This window comes from Babylonia areolata, chromosome 4 (assembly GCF_041734735.1).
Source record: "Babylonia areolata isolate BAREFJ2019XMU chromosome 4, ASM4173473v1, whole genome shotgun sequence".
Lineage (NCBI taxonomy): Eukaryota > Metazoa > Mollusca > Gastropoda > Neogastropoda > Buccinidae > Babylonia > Babylonia areolata.
This window is the reverse complement of record NC_134879.1, coordinates 30,803,568-30,818,404: the sequence shown is the minus strand read 5'-3', so window position 1 is coordinate 30,818,404 and position 14,837 is coordinate 30,803,568. Positions and strand designations below refer to the sequence as shown.

The 14,837-nt window shown below is 40.5% G+C and overlaps 1 protein-coding gene across 2 annotated transcripts in view; it reads right to left on the bottom strand.

Moving 5' to 3' along the window:
- The window catches only part of LOC143281042 (nuclear RNA export factor 1-like), a 33,751-nt gene extending 20,843 nt beyond the window's left edge, over positions 1–12,908 (bottom strand). Inside the window, exon 1 of one of the 2 annotated variants that reach the window (XM_076585947.1) lies at positions 12,777–12,908. In XM_076585947.1, the coding sequence (XP_076442062.1) occupies positions 12,777–12,840 (64 nt within the window). In that variant the 5' untranslated portion in view covers positions 12,841–12,908. Of the gene's footprint in view, positions 1–850; positions 981–12,776 lie in introns of those variants that run through there. The other variant, XM_076585946.1, reaches the window with a different exon arrangement.
- Between the last annotated feature and the right edge of the window lie 1,929 nt (positions 12,909–14,837).

Here is a 14,837-nt window from a genome sequence, read left to right as displayed (position 1 = left end):
ATTTGTTTATGTGATTCTGTGATCATCTTTTTTTCTTCTTCTTCTTCTCCCTAACTCCGTGAAGAGTCATTGGGGCACATTTCCCATTAGACTTTAGCAAATACGTACATCGGGATTTCACACAATGACACATATTGAGATTTCCTCGGATGTACCAGTCACCGCCGGCCCAGTACGGTCGTCAGTCCGTCATTCCGGTATCACTGTCGGATCAGTGCCACCACAACCCCGCTCCCCCACCCCACCCCCCTTCCCCCGAGTCACTTCCATCCCATCCATAATAAGAGAACCCTTTTCATCACAACTGTGAACGATCCGAACTGAGAATAGCACTGGTTGCGAAACGACACGTGACGGATGGAGTTCTCCGAACGAGCATAAAACAAAGCCACAGCTGTGTGGGGAAAACACGCTGGGAAGACCGGCTGTCTCGCGTAAACAATCCTCGAAAATAAGCTGTAAAGTGTGTCCCGTGTCTAACGTGTTATTGCAATACATAACAATAATACAATTTCGTTCTTCTTAATCATTAATGTTCAGCAAGACGCTCACTTGACTCTACACCCAACAGCATGAGGGTAAAAATCGTTTCAAATCCAGTGCCGAGCACCACATAAATACATTCAGATTACAGATTATAATCACTTAACAGATTATTATTCTCAGTCATATCTGAAAAATCACCCATAAGAATTTTTTCATTAAAGATCCATTGAACCTAACACAAGTAAAAGTAACGTGCAAACCGGTCCACTTTTGTCACTGAGGTCGATCACGGAAAAAGTTAGTGAACCACCGACTCGACAATCGATCATAAAAAATAAAATCCACAAGCAGATAAAATCCTTACTTCTTTCATGTTCAGGATTTGAGTGGAGGATGAAATGGACAGCAGTCTTTTCGATCGGGTTCGCTGAAATGTCCATGGTTGAAGAACTGAAAACACGAACACGCTCCTTGCTGAGAAGCGTGACTGAATGGACAAGTAATCCCCGTGACGTCACAAGGGAGTTTCGCATGTCACGTGAACGGAAATTCCACAAAATAAGTTTTCAGTTCACTCCGGAATCTTTAGTCCATCAGCCAGCAGGTTAATCGGTACCACTCATAGTGGCAAGTGTTATGATATATTTTTGGAATCGTCTATGTCCCTAGATGTCAGAAAATCATGATAATGTTGTGAACGTGGCAGCTTTCTGCATGTTATCACGTGATTTCTAACGCCACCCGACCGCGTCGAGAACATTTGTTTACATTTTTTGGCTAAATTTCTTTCATAATCTTTTTTTTTTTTTAATTTATTTTTATTTTTTTAGATTTTTAAAAATGATTTTGCAGCATTTATTCCTTTCTTTGATGCAGCATTGATAGGAGTGGCCTGACTTAGTTCTTAAGAAACGCTTATACAATTTATATTTCTTTCTGATGATTCTCATTATTTTATTGTTCATCCATGAGGGTTTGATTTTTTTCTCCTATTTGACACTTTTGGTATATACATATATTCATGGTTTTGTGAAGTATAGTCTTTAAGTCATTCCAGCACTTGTTCACGTCTTTTCCATCCCAATCCATTGATGCCCAGTCCACTTTATTCACCATCTCTCACATTCCATTATAGTTTACCTTTTTAAAGTAAAAATTCACCTTTTTTTCTGCTTTTTCCTTCACCAATGAAATGTGGAACTGAAAAACCAACATATCATGGTCACTCTTTCCCAGGGGATCTAGGTGGCTGATATCTGATACTAAATTGTCCGTAAATTATCAGTAACAAAAAATGTTTTATCGCCAGAAGTGGCATCTGCGATGTACACTACTAGATCCAGATGTTAACAAAGTTGGTTAGTAAAATCTTCAGCAATGAACTTACGAGGATGTAACTGAGCTTCATGCATTCTTTTTTCCAACAGGAAGGACTGACACAGAGTGCAAGACAAATTCTTAAATAGAGGGAGAATCTTAAACAATGACTTAGGTGAAATCTATAATATTATCACACATGCCTGCATGAGCACACATAAACATCATGACTGTCACATGCTTGCATTCTGGTTTCACAAACACACAGATCTACCCAACGTAAATTTCATGTTCACTGATGAAGAAAGCCACAACTACTTTGTTTGATAATGATATTTACTGGAAAAAAGAATGTTGTTTTCAGGCAAGAAATTCCAAATCCCTTGGGGACCAGCCATATCATTAACACTGCACACTGTCAGAATATGCTATTTCCAGTTACTCTAACCTAACTTGTAAATGTCCAGGATCTATTTAATGTGAACACCACTTTGGGGGTTAAAAGCTATGCACAGGGTGAAATACTTTGTAAATGCCCATCCACCACTTTGAAAGAAAGAAAGAAAAAAAAGATTAACTGGTATCAAATTAGTCTGCTAATTCAGTATTTGTGATGTTTTAAAAAGCAATGCAGATTCAAATCCTGACATAAAGAATATAACCCTTGCATGAGATGTCAATCAATTTGAAAAGCTGAGTGATGCCTTGGCTTTGTTCCATGACTCACGGTCTTGTTTCTATTACATGTTCTAGGATTTTGTTTTTTTTCTCTCTCTCTCTCTCTCAAGCATACACAAATGAGTATGTGCATGCACAGAGACAGAGGAGACTTTAATACAGAAATACATCCATTAGATATTTTAAAACAGAGAAGTACAGTAATACATCCATTACACATTTCATTAATTTCCTACTGAAACATATATACACATATATATATAAAGAGAGAGTAAATGCCCAGTACTGTTTAGGGAATGGATTTCCAGAAAAGAGTAAAGTACCTAGTAAACACCTAGTGCCTATCACCAACTAGAGTGAAATTTGTGCAAAGTGGGGGTGAGTACTTATTGATAACAATATAAGGTAGTTAACAGTATATTCGTGAATACCTTCAGATGCAGACCAGATTGTATGAACCTACTTTTTACGTTAACTAATATGACTGGCACAATAGCCAAGTGGTTAAAGCGTTGGACTCTCGATCTGAGGGTCCCAGGTTCGAATTTCGGTAATGGCACCTGGTGGGTAAAGGGTGGAGATTTTTCCAATCTCCCAGGTCAACATATGTGCAGACCTGCTTGTACCCGAACCCCCTTCGTGTGTATAGGGAAGATGATGATCAAATATGCACGTTAAAGATCCTGTTATCCATGTCAGCGTTTGGTGGGTTATGGAAACACAAACATACTCAGCATGCACACCCCTGAAAACGGAGTATGGCTGCCTACATCAGTACATGGTGGGGTAAAAACGATCATACAAGTAAACACCCTCTTGTGTACATGTGAGTGAACATGGGTGTTGCAGCCCACCAACGAGGAAGAAGAAGTCATAATTAATACAAGCCAACATCTGATATATGACATCATTGTGAAAGTTTATGGTCAGCCCCTGCCTTTTCATGCACACCAGTAATTTCCCAGATCCTGCATAAAGACCATGATCCAGGAATAGTCCAGGACAGATACAAAAATGGTCAAAATGTCTGAAACAAAACCGTTCTTTTCGCGATAAAATAGAATAAATCATACTGATCACGCTGATATAAACTTGACCGCTGTAGGTGGGTGGGAACATAATTAGATTTTAGTTTTTAATAATTATTTGTCACACTTCTGGCCATGAGAGAGCACCTTACAAAGATCTGCAAGGCAAGAGCAAGCCAGAGTTACGCAAGTGTGGTATATGGGGTCACCAGAGGAAAGCGTTTAGCGCGGTACAGTACTTGTGGCTGACTGCTGCCGCGCTGATGCTGCCCTATACCTCCGTTAGTAGGTCACTGCGGCTGATGACAGATACCGTACAGAAAATAAGAGAACTATTTGGGGTCAAAAGGAAACAAACATTTTTAATTTCATACATATTAAATTGGTAGAAAACGCAAATTTGCTTTTATGATTGCTTTACAGTTTCGTACCAGTCCTGACATTTCATAAAGAATGAAATCGGTATTATACCGACTGCAAAAGTGAATTTACGAAGGCAGCACGGGATCATTTAGTTCGTAAGAACAATCATGTTGACATTTTAAGCAATGGACAACTTGGAAATACTTCATGCTCTGCTTATTAACGTGTAGTATATGAATATCTCAATACCTGTTAACCAGGTTTGTTTCAATGAACAGTGTCGGAGCACTGTCCAGACAATTAATTCTGAAAGCATGGAAGGCAGATGATGGCAAAATCGACCAACATCATGTCTTGATGTAAAAAGAATGGTATGAAATATATATTTTTCTTTGGAAATGAAGCGGTATTTGCAAATGTGACTCACGAACCCTGGCGCAGTACACACGTCAGTTTAGCGTGGGAAAGAAAATGTATCTGGCTGGAGTATGAATGTGGCAAAATGAAGTGCATCAGATTGTCATGAAGAGCAAAGACTGCCTGGAAAATGAAAATGGGTCAGTCTCCAGAACTTTGTTGGAAATGGGGGTCTCTGTCTGATTCAGTATAAACATGTGTTTACAATGATTATCCAAATGTTTCACATGTTATGAGGATTGCAATTCATTAGAGAAATGTCTGCAACAATTTTGTGAGAATATGGTTTGTTCTTGTGTCTTAAATGTGTTGTAAATTATTAAAAACATCCAAAATTTTGGTGCCATTTTGTGACATGGCAATGTGTCTGAACATGAAGTGGTCAGAAACAAATAAGTACAAACCTGATTAAAATCCAGTACATAAAGACCTGATCTATATTCATTCGTTGCGATAATAAAACATTGATCATCAGTAAAAATGGTACATTAAGTTTGAAATATTACGCAAAAAACCCGCCTGACAGATGAAAACAACCCGTTCCTCTTGACGTATTTTTATTCATTCAAAGGCAAGCACATTCATGAATAAACTACACATTCTTTACTTGCAACAGGTGGTCAACACATCCACCTTCTGCAGCACATACACTCATTTTCTGAGAAAAAAAGTCTATTTAACTATTTAAATGCAATCGACGTCCTATATTAATTTTCAGTTCCGCTTTTCTGTGTTACTTCTGTGCATGTAAACGACCCAATAAAAATATACATGTAAACAAAATTAGAACTGTTTCCACATAAATTATGCGGATTCATCGTGGGAAAGCGTAAATCGGTTTGACAAACACCCTTCAATCGTGTGTGTTTGAACACATATTCAGAGAATCTGTTGTTTCTGACTGCGTGTGAGATGTACATATGTTACACGGAAATCTCCGATGTGTTCATTCGCACCCCGTGGTTGCTATATTTAAAAAACAAAAAAACAAACAAAAAAACTGTGTATGTTAATTTCGTCATTGTTATGGTTTGTTTGTACATTTATCTCTGATCCGATTAAGTTTAGACACAATCACTGTTTCTGACACATGGTGAGATATGGTAATATACGGATAATAATAATAATAATAATAATAATGGATACTTATATAGCACACTATCCAGAAATCTGCTCTAGGTGCTTTACAAAAACGCTTTTGATAACATAAAACATTATATCTATGTTACATACACACACCAAAATGTGACCACACACACACACACACACGCACGCACGCACGTACGCGCACACACACACGCACGCACGCACACACACACACACTGCATACATACATTTTAACATACATGTGTATCTAACAGCTACCCTAACAAATACGCACACATAGGCAGGCACAAACTTACATAAACACACGCACACACAATACACATTCATATACATGCATGTAGTTGTGGACCTGCCACAATTGAACTTATTGCTGAGGGAAAAGGTGAGTTTTGAGACGAGATTTAAAAGATGCGAGGGAATCAGAGTGACGGAGGTTATCAGGGAGCTTGTTCCACGTCTTTGGCGATTGAAAAGAAAACGATCTGTGTCCATAGGTCTTACTTCTGACGTGAGGTATCCTGAGAAGTCGAGTATCAGAGGAAGAACGGAGCTGGCGAGACGGGGTATAGATATGGATGAGTTCAGAAAGATACTTGGGGCCAGATCCGTTGACTGCAGAAAAGGTCAGAGTGGATAGCTTATAGTCTATTCGATCAGAAACAGGCAACCAGTGGAGAGACTGAAGGAGAGGAGAAACATGGTCAAATTTAGAAGCTCTGCAAATGAGTCTGGCAGCGTTATTCTGAATTCGTTGGAGTCTGTCTAACAGGTATTTGGGAAGGCCGGCCAAAAGAGAGTTGCAGTAATCCAATCTTGAGAGAACCAGAGAGCATACAAGTGTCTTGGTTGCATCGGTTGAGAGATAGTGGCGGATAGAGCTGATTCTACGCAGTTCCAAATAGGCAACTTTACAGATATTCGAAATGTGCTGTTGGAAGGAAAGAGACTGGTCCAGGATTACACCAAGACTGCGAACAGAGGGAGAAAGTGAAACAGGTGTGCTATTGATCAGAACAGAGTCAGGAAAGGAAGGATGTTGACGAAACTTCTTTGGACAGGTTATCATCAATTCAGTCTTATCATCATTTAATTGCAGCTTGTTGAGAGTCATCCAGTCCTTTAGGCCAGCAATGCACTCCTGTGTTTGAGTCACCAGTGCATCAAATTCAGCTATGGAAGCCGACTGATAAAGTTGTGTGTCATCAGCAAAGCTCTCATGCGACATCGCATGATGACTGATGACATCCGACACAGGAGCCGCATACAGCACGAAAAGAACAGGACCTAGGACGGACCCTTGTGGGACACCATATTTCAAGGCAGATATTCTAGAGTATGTACCATTTACACACACTTTCTGTGTACGATCTGACAGGTAAGACGTGATCCATGCTAGTGCAGTGTCACGAATACCAAAGGAAGTTTTAAGTCTGTTCAAGAGGATAGAGTGGTCGATAGTGTCAAAAGCTGCTGACAAATCTAAGAGAGCGAGAACAGATATCTTATCCTCATCAAATCCCGAAAGCAAATCATTCACTATTCTAAGAAGGGCTGTTTCGCAACTATGACCACGTCTATAAGCTGACTGGTGGGAATTAAGTAAGCCATTCTGCTCCAGATGAGCTAAGAGCTGAGACAATATGATCTTTTCTAGCAGTTTTGATAAAAATGACAGATTAGAGACAGGTCGATAATTTTTCAAGCAATTATGATCCAAAGATGGTTTCTTGATGAGTGGACGTACAATAGCAGACTTGAAGCTTTCAGGGAAACAACCAGACAGCAAGGAAGAATTGATGACATGAGTAATATGTGGCAGTAGAACATCAATACATTCAACCAACAAAGAAGACGGGACAGGGTCAAGCTCACAGGATTTCGGACAAGCGCTCAGACACACTTTCTTCACAAAATCTTCAGTTACCGGTTGGAAACAATGTAAAACAGGACCACTGTACACGCGTTCTTGAACGGGTGAAGAAGGAGACACAACAGAGTCAAGCTTCTCACGAATGCATGATATTTTGCCGGTGAAGAAGTCAGAAAACTTTTGAGGGAGTTCCTGCGCCGAAAATGTTGTAGGGAGAGGAGTGTTTTTCATTTTACCTAGTAGATTGTTCGTAGCGTTGAAAAGCTGTTTGGCTGTGGTGCATGCAAGTATTTTAGAAGAGTAGAACTTTGACTTTGCCCTGTCAACAATGTTTGTTACATTATTCCTGGCTGTCTGAAAAATGTCCCTACTGATGGTCAAACTAGTGGCGCGCCAGTGCCTCTCAGCTCTTCTTCTCTCCCGCTTGGCCTCCAACAGCTCTGGTCCCACGGTGTTGTACCAAGGCGACGGGGGACGATTGGAGATCAGGCGCCGAGTCGACGGGGCGTGCCTGTCGAGTGCAGCGCGTAGGACAGTGGATAGCTGGTCAGCAGTCGGCTCAAAAGGGATATTAGTCAGCAGGTCAGCTTTAAGTAAGTCTAAGTCAATTGAGGTCAGTGTGCGCACCTCCCTATACACACGGGGCGTGGGAGGTTTGGTGAGGTTCAGTTGACACGTCACACTGTGATGGTCGGAGGACAGGGTGTGATCGACGGTGGTAGACTTCAGGAGGCAGTCCTCATTTCTGTGCAACACCCAATCGACGATGTGACCACGATTGTGTGTAGGCTCGGTTACAGACTGGTTAAGATCGAACAAACTGACAATTTCAAGTAATTTAGAGGTATAAAACTGTGTGGGTGAATCAAAATGAAAATTAAAGTCACCAACAATAAGTAGGGAGCCTGGTAAACTATTAGCGTATTCTAAGAAGTCCGGAAACTGTTCTATGAACATCGTATCAGAAAGTTTATTTTTCTTGTTTGGTGGCGGACGGTAGAGGCAGAACACATTGAGGTGGGAATGTGGCAGCGACAGTGAAAGCTGGGCCAGTTCGAATGAGGCATGGTTGAAGGGAAAGGCAGATGTGTACGTTGTGTGTGGGAGCAGCCTGTCTGACACAACGAAGGCGATTCCTCCCCCGCAAGTTGTTGTAACACGAGGGAAGGAGGTGGTAGTGTAGCCAGGGGGAGCGAGATCTCGACACTTAGCTTCATCCCCAGTACTGCGAAGCCAAGTTTCTGTGATACACAGGATGTCGAGGCTGATTGAGAGCAGATGTTCGTTGATCGCTGAGCGTTTGAGGCGAGGACCAACTGACTGGGCGTTGAACAGACCTAGAGAAATTTGAGTTGAGCGGTGGGAGGGAAAGCAGGACAGAGGTACACGAATATGGTTATCAAAGTTGATGCATTTAACAGGGTGGTCAGTGGAAGTTACACGTCCAGTACCACACACAACAGCTATCTTCCTCTGCTTGCGACGTCCTGCACGATGAGTGCGAACACGGGGGAGGTGACAACCTATACCCACACCTCTGATGGCGTCGATGACAGAAGGGTCAAGTGCTGCAGGAGGCACGGACAGGAGCTGGTCCCGTGTGTAAGACACACGGGGAGAATGAGCATTAAGCAAGGGCCTGTGGTAGAGGTCAGCTTCAGGAACACGCGGAGCGGGCTGCGCGTGCGAAAGGGGATGGTGAAGAAATGGCGTGCTCTGACAAGCAAGAATACTTGCCAGGTTACACAGAAAACATGTCCAAATAACTTGAAGTTCCGGTGGCAGAATCGCACAAAACAAGCACCAATGTATACTCCACTCCATCATAAAGTACATACACAACTTTTACGTCAACGCACAATCACATTCCAACACAACTGACGAAAGAAATGAGAGCTGGGACTATGCTGCCTGTCAGGCGTAGCCCTTGCCCTTAGCCATCTGGCGTAAGATTTCGAACCAAGTCAACGCATGTAGTTCAGTTAGACTGTTTTCAGTTGAAGACTTGTTGCATCAAAAGTTCCAAACAACAAAGTTCAAAGTAGAAAATCACCCCCTTAAATTACCTTGATTTTGGCTTTTGCTGTCTGGTGAAGTTTTATCACGAAATGATGTAGTTTTTCAGTTCACAAGCCAGACGAAGTGTGGAACGAAAAAAATTGTTGTATCCGAAAAATGTCAGTCCCTACACGCTTATTGTTTTGCAAAATTTGATTAGAACAGCCACATTTTACATCACTCAAGTTCTGAAAAACCAAAGTATACACTGACTGTGAATGAATTTCTTAAAATTAATTAAGTTTGAAGCATTTCACGTTTAGTAGTGCTTGAGATGAAGTCAGGTGTCACATTCGGACACGGAACACATGTTCTTTGGTTCTGCTTTACACAGGTAATAAAATTCCTTATTTCTAGTTGTTGTTTGTTGTTGTTATTGTCGTTGTTGTTTGTTTTTGTTTTTTCTCAAAGTCTTACTTTTATTACATTTTGTTTTACTGCAATCCTACATATTTGTTCACTGTGAGGATAACGCTAATCAGTTTTCTGTTGATTGACCGAATAGAAAGATACAAAGAATCCGGTGTTTTGATCACAATTCTTCAGATAAAGAGGAAAACTCTTGTCAAGTGAAAAAATAATACAATTTCCATTTCATAATAAGATGAACGGTAGTACTTTAAACAGTTAAACACTGGGGAGAATTGATGTGAAAATGGAGTGCCTGCAGTGTTTCTGATAAATAAAATCATCCAGGGTGGGGGAGTTAGTTCAGGTATTTTGGGTTCCATGTTACATATGTCATAAGGTTTTAGGTAATCATTAATAAAATACATAATTTTGCACAGGCTTTGTTTGATCGCATGATAGATTCATTACTATCATTAATATAAATCCAGTAATACAAACATCTGCGTTGGGAAAGTTAGTTTAGGTAACTTGGATTCAATGTTACACATGTTACAACAACATTTTACATAATCATTAATAAAATTTATGATCCAGTGTTATCATTATGATTATTATTTATATCCCAAGCTAAATCGACGTCTACTGCGCCAGGGTTCATGAGTCACATTTGCAAATACTGCTTCATTTCCAAAGAAAAATATGTATTTCATACCGTTCTTTTCACATCAAGACATGATGTTCAATTTTGCCATCATGTGCCCTCTATGCTTTCCCAATTTATTGTCTGGACAGAGCGCCGATAATATTCATTGAAACCGGAACGGGTTAACACATATTTAGATATTTATATTCTACACGTTAATAAGCAGAGCATGGAGTATATCCGGTCCACGTGCATTGTGTAAAATATCAACAAAATTGTACTTACGAACTAAATGATCCCGTGCTGCCTTCGTAAATTCACCTATGCAATCGGTATAATACTGATTTCATTCTTTATGATATGTCATGAATGGTAGGAAACTGGAAAACATTCATAAAAGCGGATTTGCGTCTTCTACCACTTAGTATAAAATACATGAAATTGAAAATGTTTGTTTCCTTTTGACCCGAAAGAGCTCTGTTCCTAGCTTACTGTTCAGAATCAGTTGTCTGCCGCAGTGACCTGCTCACAGATCAGCATCAGCGCGGCAGCAGTCAGTCACATGTACTGTACCGTGCTGAACACTTTCCTCTGGCGACCCCTTATACCGCGCTTGCGTAACCTTCGCCTGTGCTTGCCTTGCGACTCTTTGTAAGGCGCTCTAACACAGGCAGAAGTAATAAAAATATTCGATTCTGGACATTAAAAATCAAAATCTACCTATGTTCCCACCCCCCTATAGTGGTCAACTTTATATCAGCGTGATCAGTATGATTTATTCTATTTTATCGTAAAAAGAACGCTTTTGTTGCAGACATTTTGACCTAACGCAAATTTTAATCTAACTTTCCTGGCCTAGAATAGACCTACAGATCTTTGCCAAGGAACTCCAACTGCCAGAGCAACAAACAGCATAAAAGCATATTAACCAAAAGACATTTCTATAACCACCCTTTCCCCTTCACCCCAATCTTTCACCAAGCTAGACAAGGTCTATGCAAAGCTTTGTGTGGATAAACCATCATAAACTGACAGAAACTGAGAAAGCTAAATGAGGCAGCTGTGAAAGCAGAGCAAAGACTGGAACTAGTGAAAGAGATTACATTTGATACTGGAACTGTGGAAGAAGAAAAATAAAAAGAGATAAAAAATATTTATAATCATAGTGTTATGGTGTCACTGATACCATTTAAAAGTTTCACGACTTGTTTTGTCTTTTCACCATGCTACAATTTACATTTAGTTCGGAAACACAACCCTATACTATTGATTATATATCTGAAAGAGAAACAAAAGCACAGTGTGCCATCCGTTTTGATGATTATACTTTTCTGTGTTGCAAGCAAGCCCACAAGGAGACAGCAATAAATCAAATTGGGTGAGAAGAAACTCAGAAAAGACAGATAATTAGAAGCCCAGTGTTTCACAACTCCATTCAGGCCAATCTGGCTACTGTATCAGTCCCTGGGCTTAAGCCCTAATTGGCACAGCCCTAGTCTTCATAGAATGATAGATCCCACAAGTGGGGGGAGAATAGTAAATCAAAATATAGAATGTGGAGTTCTTGCTTGAAAGATGCCAAGTAATGAGCCTCAGCACTGCAGCTGGTAGTGGTTGGGAATTCTACATTTGGAGGAATTTTTTTTTTAATTTCTCATTCTGAAATGGATGGAAAATGTCAGAATAAATCAATTTCTGTCTATGGTTTGCCCTAGTTCTTGTTATGCTGGTATTGAGTAGTTGGCTGGTCTGATGTCCACAATGCTGTTGATGACCTTTCAGGCTTGCACTTTACTGAGCTCTGTTAATTGGATCTCCTGTCGTCTTGTATCTAGTATGTCCCACTCTAGATCTTCAAGAATAAATCATTAAATGTGACACTGCAATGGGGCTTTGGCTCATTGCCAGTCCCTTCTGCTATGAAACTATGTTCACTCCACTTTTCCAGTCACTACTGCTATGAAACTACAAATAAAGTACCTTGAATTTATAAGTATGTTCTCTAATTTAATTTCACTTTGTGTCCCTTGTCCCTCAGTGTTAAAAACTGTTTCATGGGATTTAATCGTTATCATTTAACCCCTTTATCTTCATCCATTACACGGCCAGTCCACTGGATTATTTCTCTGTCGTTTCATCTGGGTGTGCAAGAAAGCTGTGAACAATAACCTGAGAAAAGGGAAACACATGAGACTGAAAGAAAAAAAAACGAATACTAAATTTCTTATTTATTACCATATCACCGGCTTATAGAAACTACATATGCACGTGGATTACCCACAACGGTAGGAATCCAACATTTGAAACATGTGAAATACCTTGCGAAATCTTTAAAATATTTGTTTTTGACTGCCAGACTAACCGAGTCGGGATGATCTTTCTAAAACGTGGGGAGTTCCGTGAATCGTTCTGCCACAAAATACAAATAAATGGATTTTGAAGACCACAATCACAGTACCTCCAAATGTCCGAGACCCATCCCGTCCAGTTGTGATGGAAAAATCGTTGTTTTGGCGCTGCATTCTTTCCAAAGAGTTTGATTTGCTTTCAAACTTGTGGCTTTCAGTTCTAGACAGCGCATTTGACAACAAAATGGCGTCTCTGTGAAAATTGACATGCGACAAAGTACTTCCGGTGCATTGGTCAGCAATTTATTTTTGTGTGTTGGTTTTTCCTTTATCTATTTTTAACTGTGTTGAAGCATAATTTCAGTTTCAGTAGTACAGGTGATAGTGTGAAAAATCCCGAATACATAGAGCCAAAAAAAACTTTTCTTGCAATTTTTTTTTTAGGTATTTTCTTAATTTTCTTAGACTATAGCTCAAGGAGGCGTCACTGCGTTCAGACAAAAATAACAGGCACCATGGGGATGAAGCATAAGCAATTAACTATTAACGTTACATAGACTGAAGCACCAGTAGAAGAGATCTGTGAACCCACAAATACACTGGCAGACACACTCAGAGCTTTTTTTCGCAGGAAGCTAACCCGGGTAGCTTTCGTTGTGCAATAGACTACACCGAAATATCTGACTTCGAACAAGTTTACATTCATGTCAGGGATCGTCTGATTTTCAGTTTGATTTTCACGAACGCGTCAAAGCATGCACTGAGACGCTACATATTACTATTATTTTTCTTCTCCAGTTCTGCTGTAGCTTCCGAACCGGCCTACGTTAAGATAAGATAAGAATAACTTTATTATCTCCAGCTAGAGAAATTTGGTCAGGTGCATTATCACGACAAGTACACAACATGGAGACCATTCCTGTAAAAAAAAATTTTTTTTTAATTAAAAAGCCAAAAACAACCTTTTAACTGTGACTCATTACAACGTCAGTAGTAATTATTAACACTGATAAATATATTTAAACTATGATATGAAAGTTAACATCAGGCATATTGTATTGAACATTCATCCTGCATATTGCACTGGCACAGTTCATCCTACATATTGCACATTCATAACAACCATTGTCATGTGTTTTCAGCTAAATTAGATCAAATCAAATACAAATTAAAAAAAAAAAAATAATAATAATAACTAGAACAAGGTACAACCTATCATGCATCGATCAGTGGACTTTCATATGCACGCACACTAGTGAAAGCGTGCGCGCACACTGACTCGGACACACACACCGTGCACACCACACACACACGCGCACGCACATTAAAAATTAGTTGGCCCATTTACTTGGGTATAACCAGCATGTATGTTACACACATGCTTGTATATGCGTTTATTTTTGTGCATTTGTCATAGTCAAATTCCCTGAGATCATCACGGCTCATCAGTCAAAGTCTGCATACAGTGATGAGAAACTCTAGGGAGAGCTGGATAGTACAAGGTCTTCAGAGAAGAAGCCCCCCTCAGTCAAGTGTTTCGACCCATAACTGCTTACACTCTAAGGGAGCCGGGCCGCACCCCAGGTCATGACTCCTGAATACCCTTGTATTGCCGCTTCCCCCCCCCCTCCCCTCCCTTTTTTTTCTGGTCCTCAGCAGGTTCGATCGAACCCGCGCATCCAGGCTGGTCGCCACTTCAGGACTGAGTCACCTTTTCTGGCAGACGTTTTAACCACTGAGCTACCGTACGCCTAGTTTCATTCCTCCTCGACCAGATCCAGCTGGAACTCTTTTCTGCTGCTTCTGCCATTACATTGAGAGCCAGTGTCCTGTTTCTGCCAGAAATCGACAGCTGTTTCATGAGGCGGTAGACATATGTGCTCACAAACCCTCTTGCACCAATCTCAATGGCAAGCCGGGACTTTGGCTTGGAAGCCAGATTCTCTCAGGCTGCTGGCTAGATTAGCATACTTCTCGGTCTTGTAGATGTGGGCTTCCTCCAATCTGCTTTCGTATGGCACAGTGAGCTCAATCAGAATCGCTTGTTTCGTTACCTTGGAGTGGAGTACTATGCGGCTCTTGCTGATGATTTCCGGGTGTTCATTGCCGTCTGGTAGGCCAACTGTGCATTCCCAATCTTCGGCACCATCAAGCAGCCCACGTTTCCATGC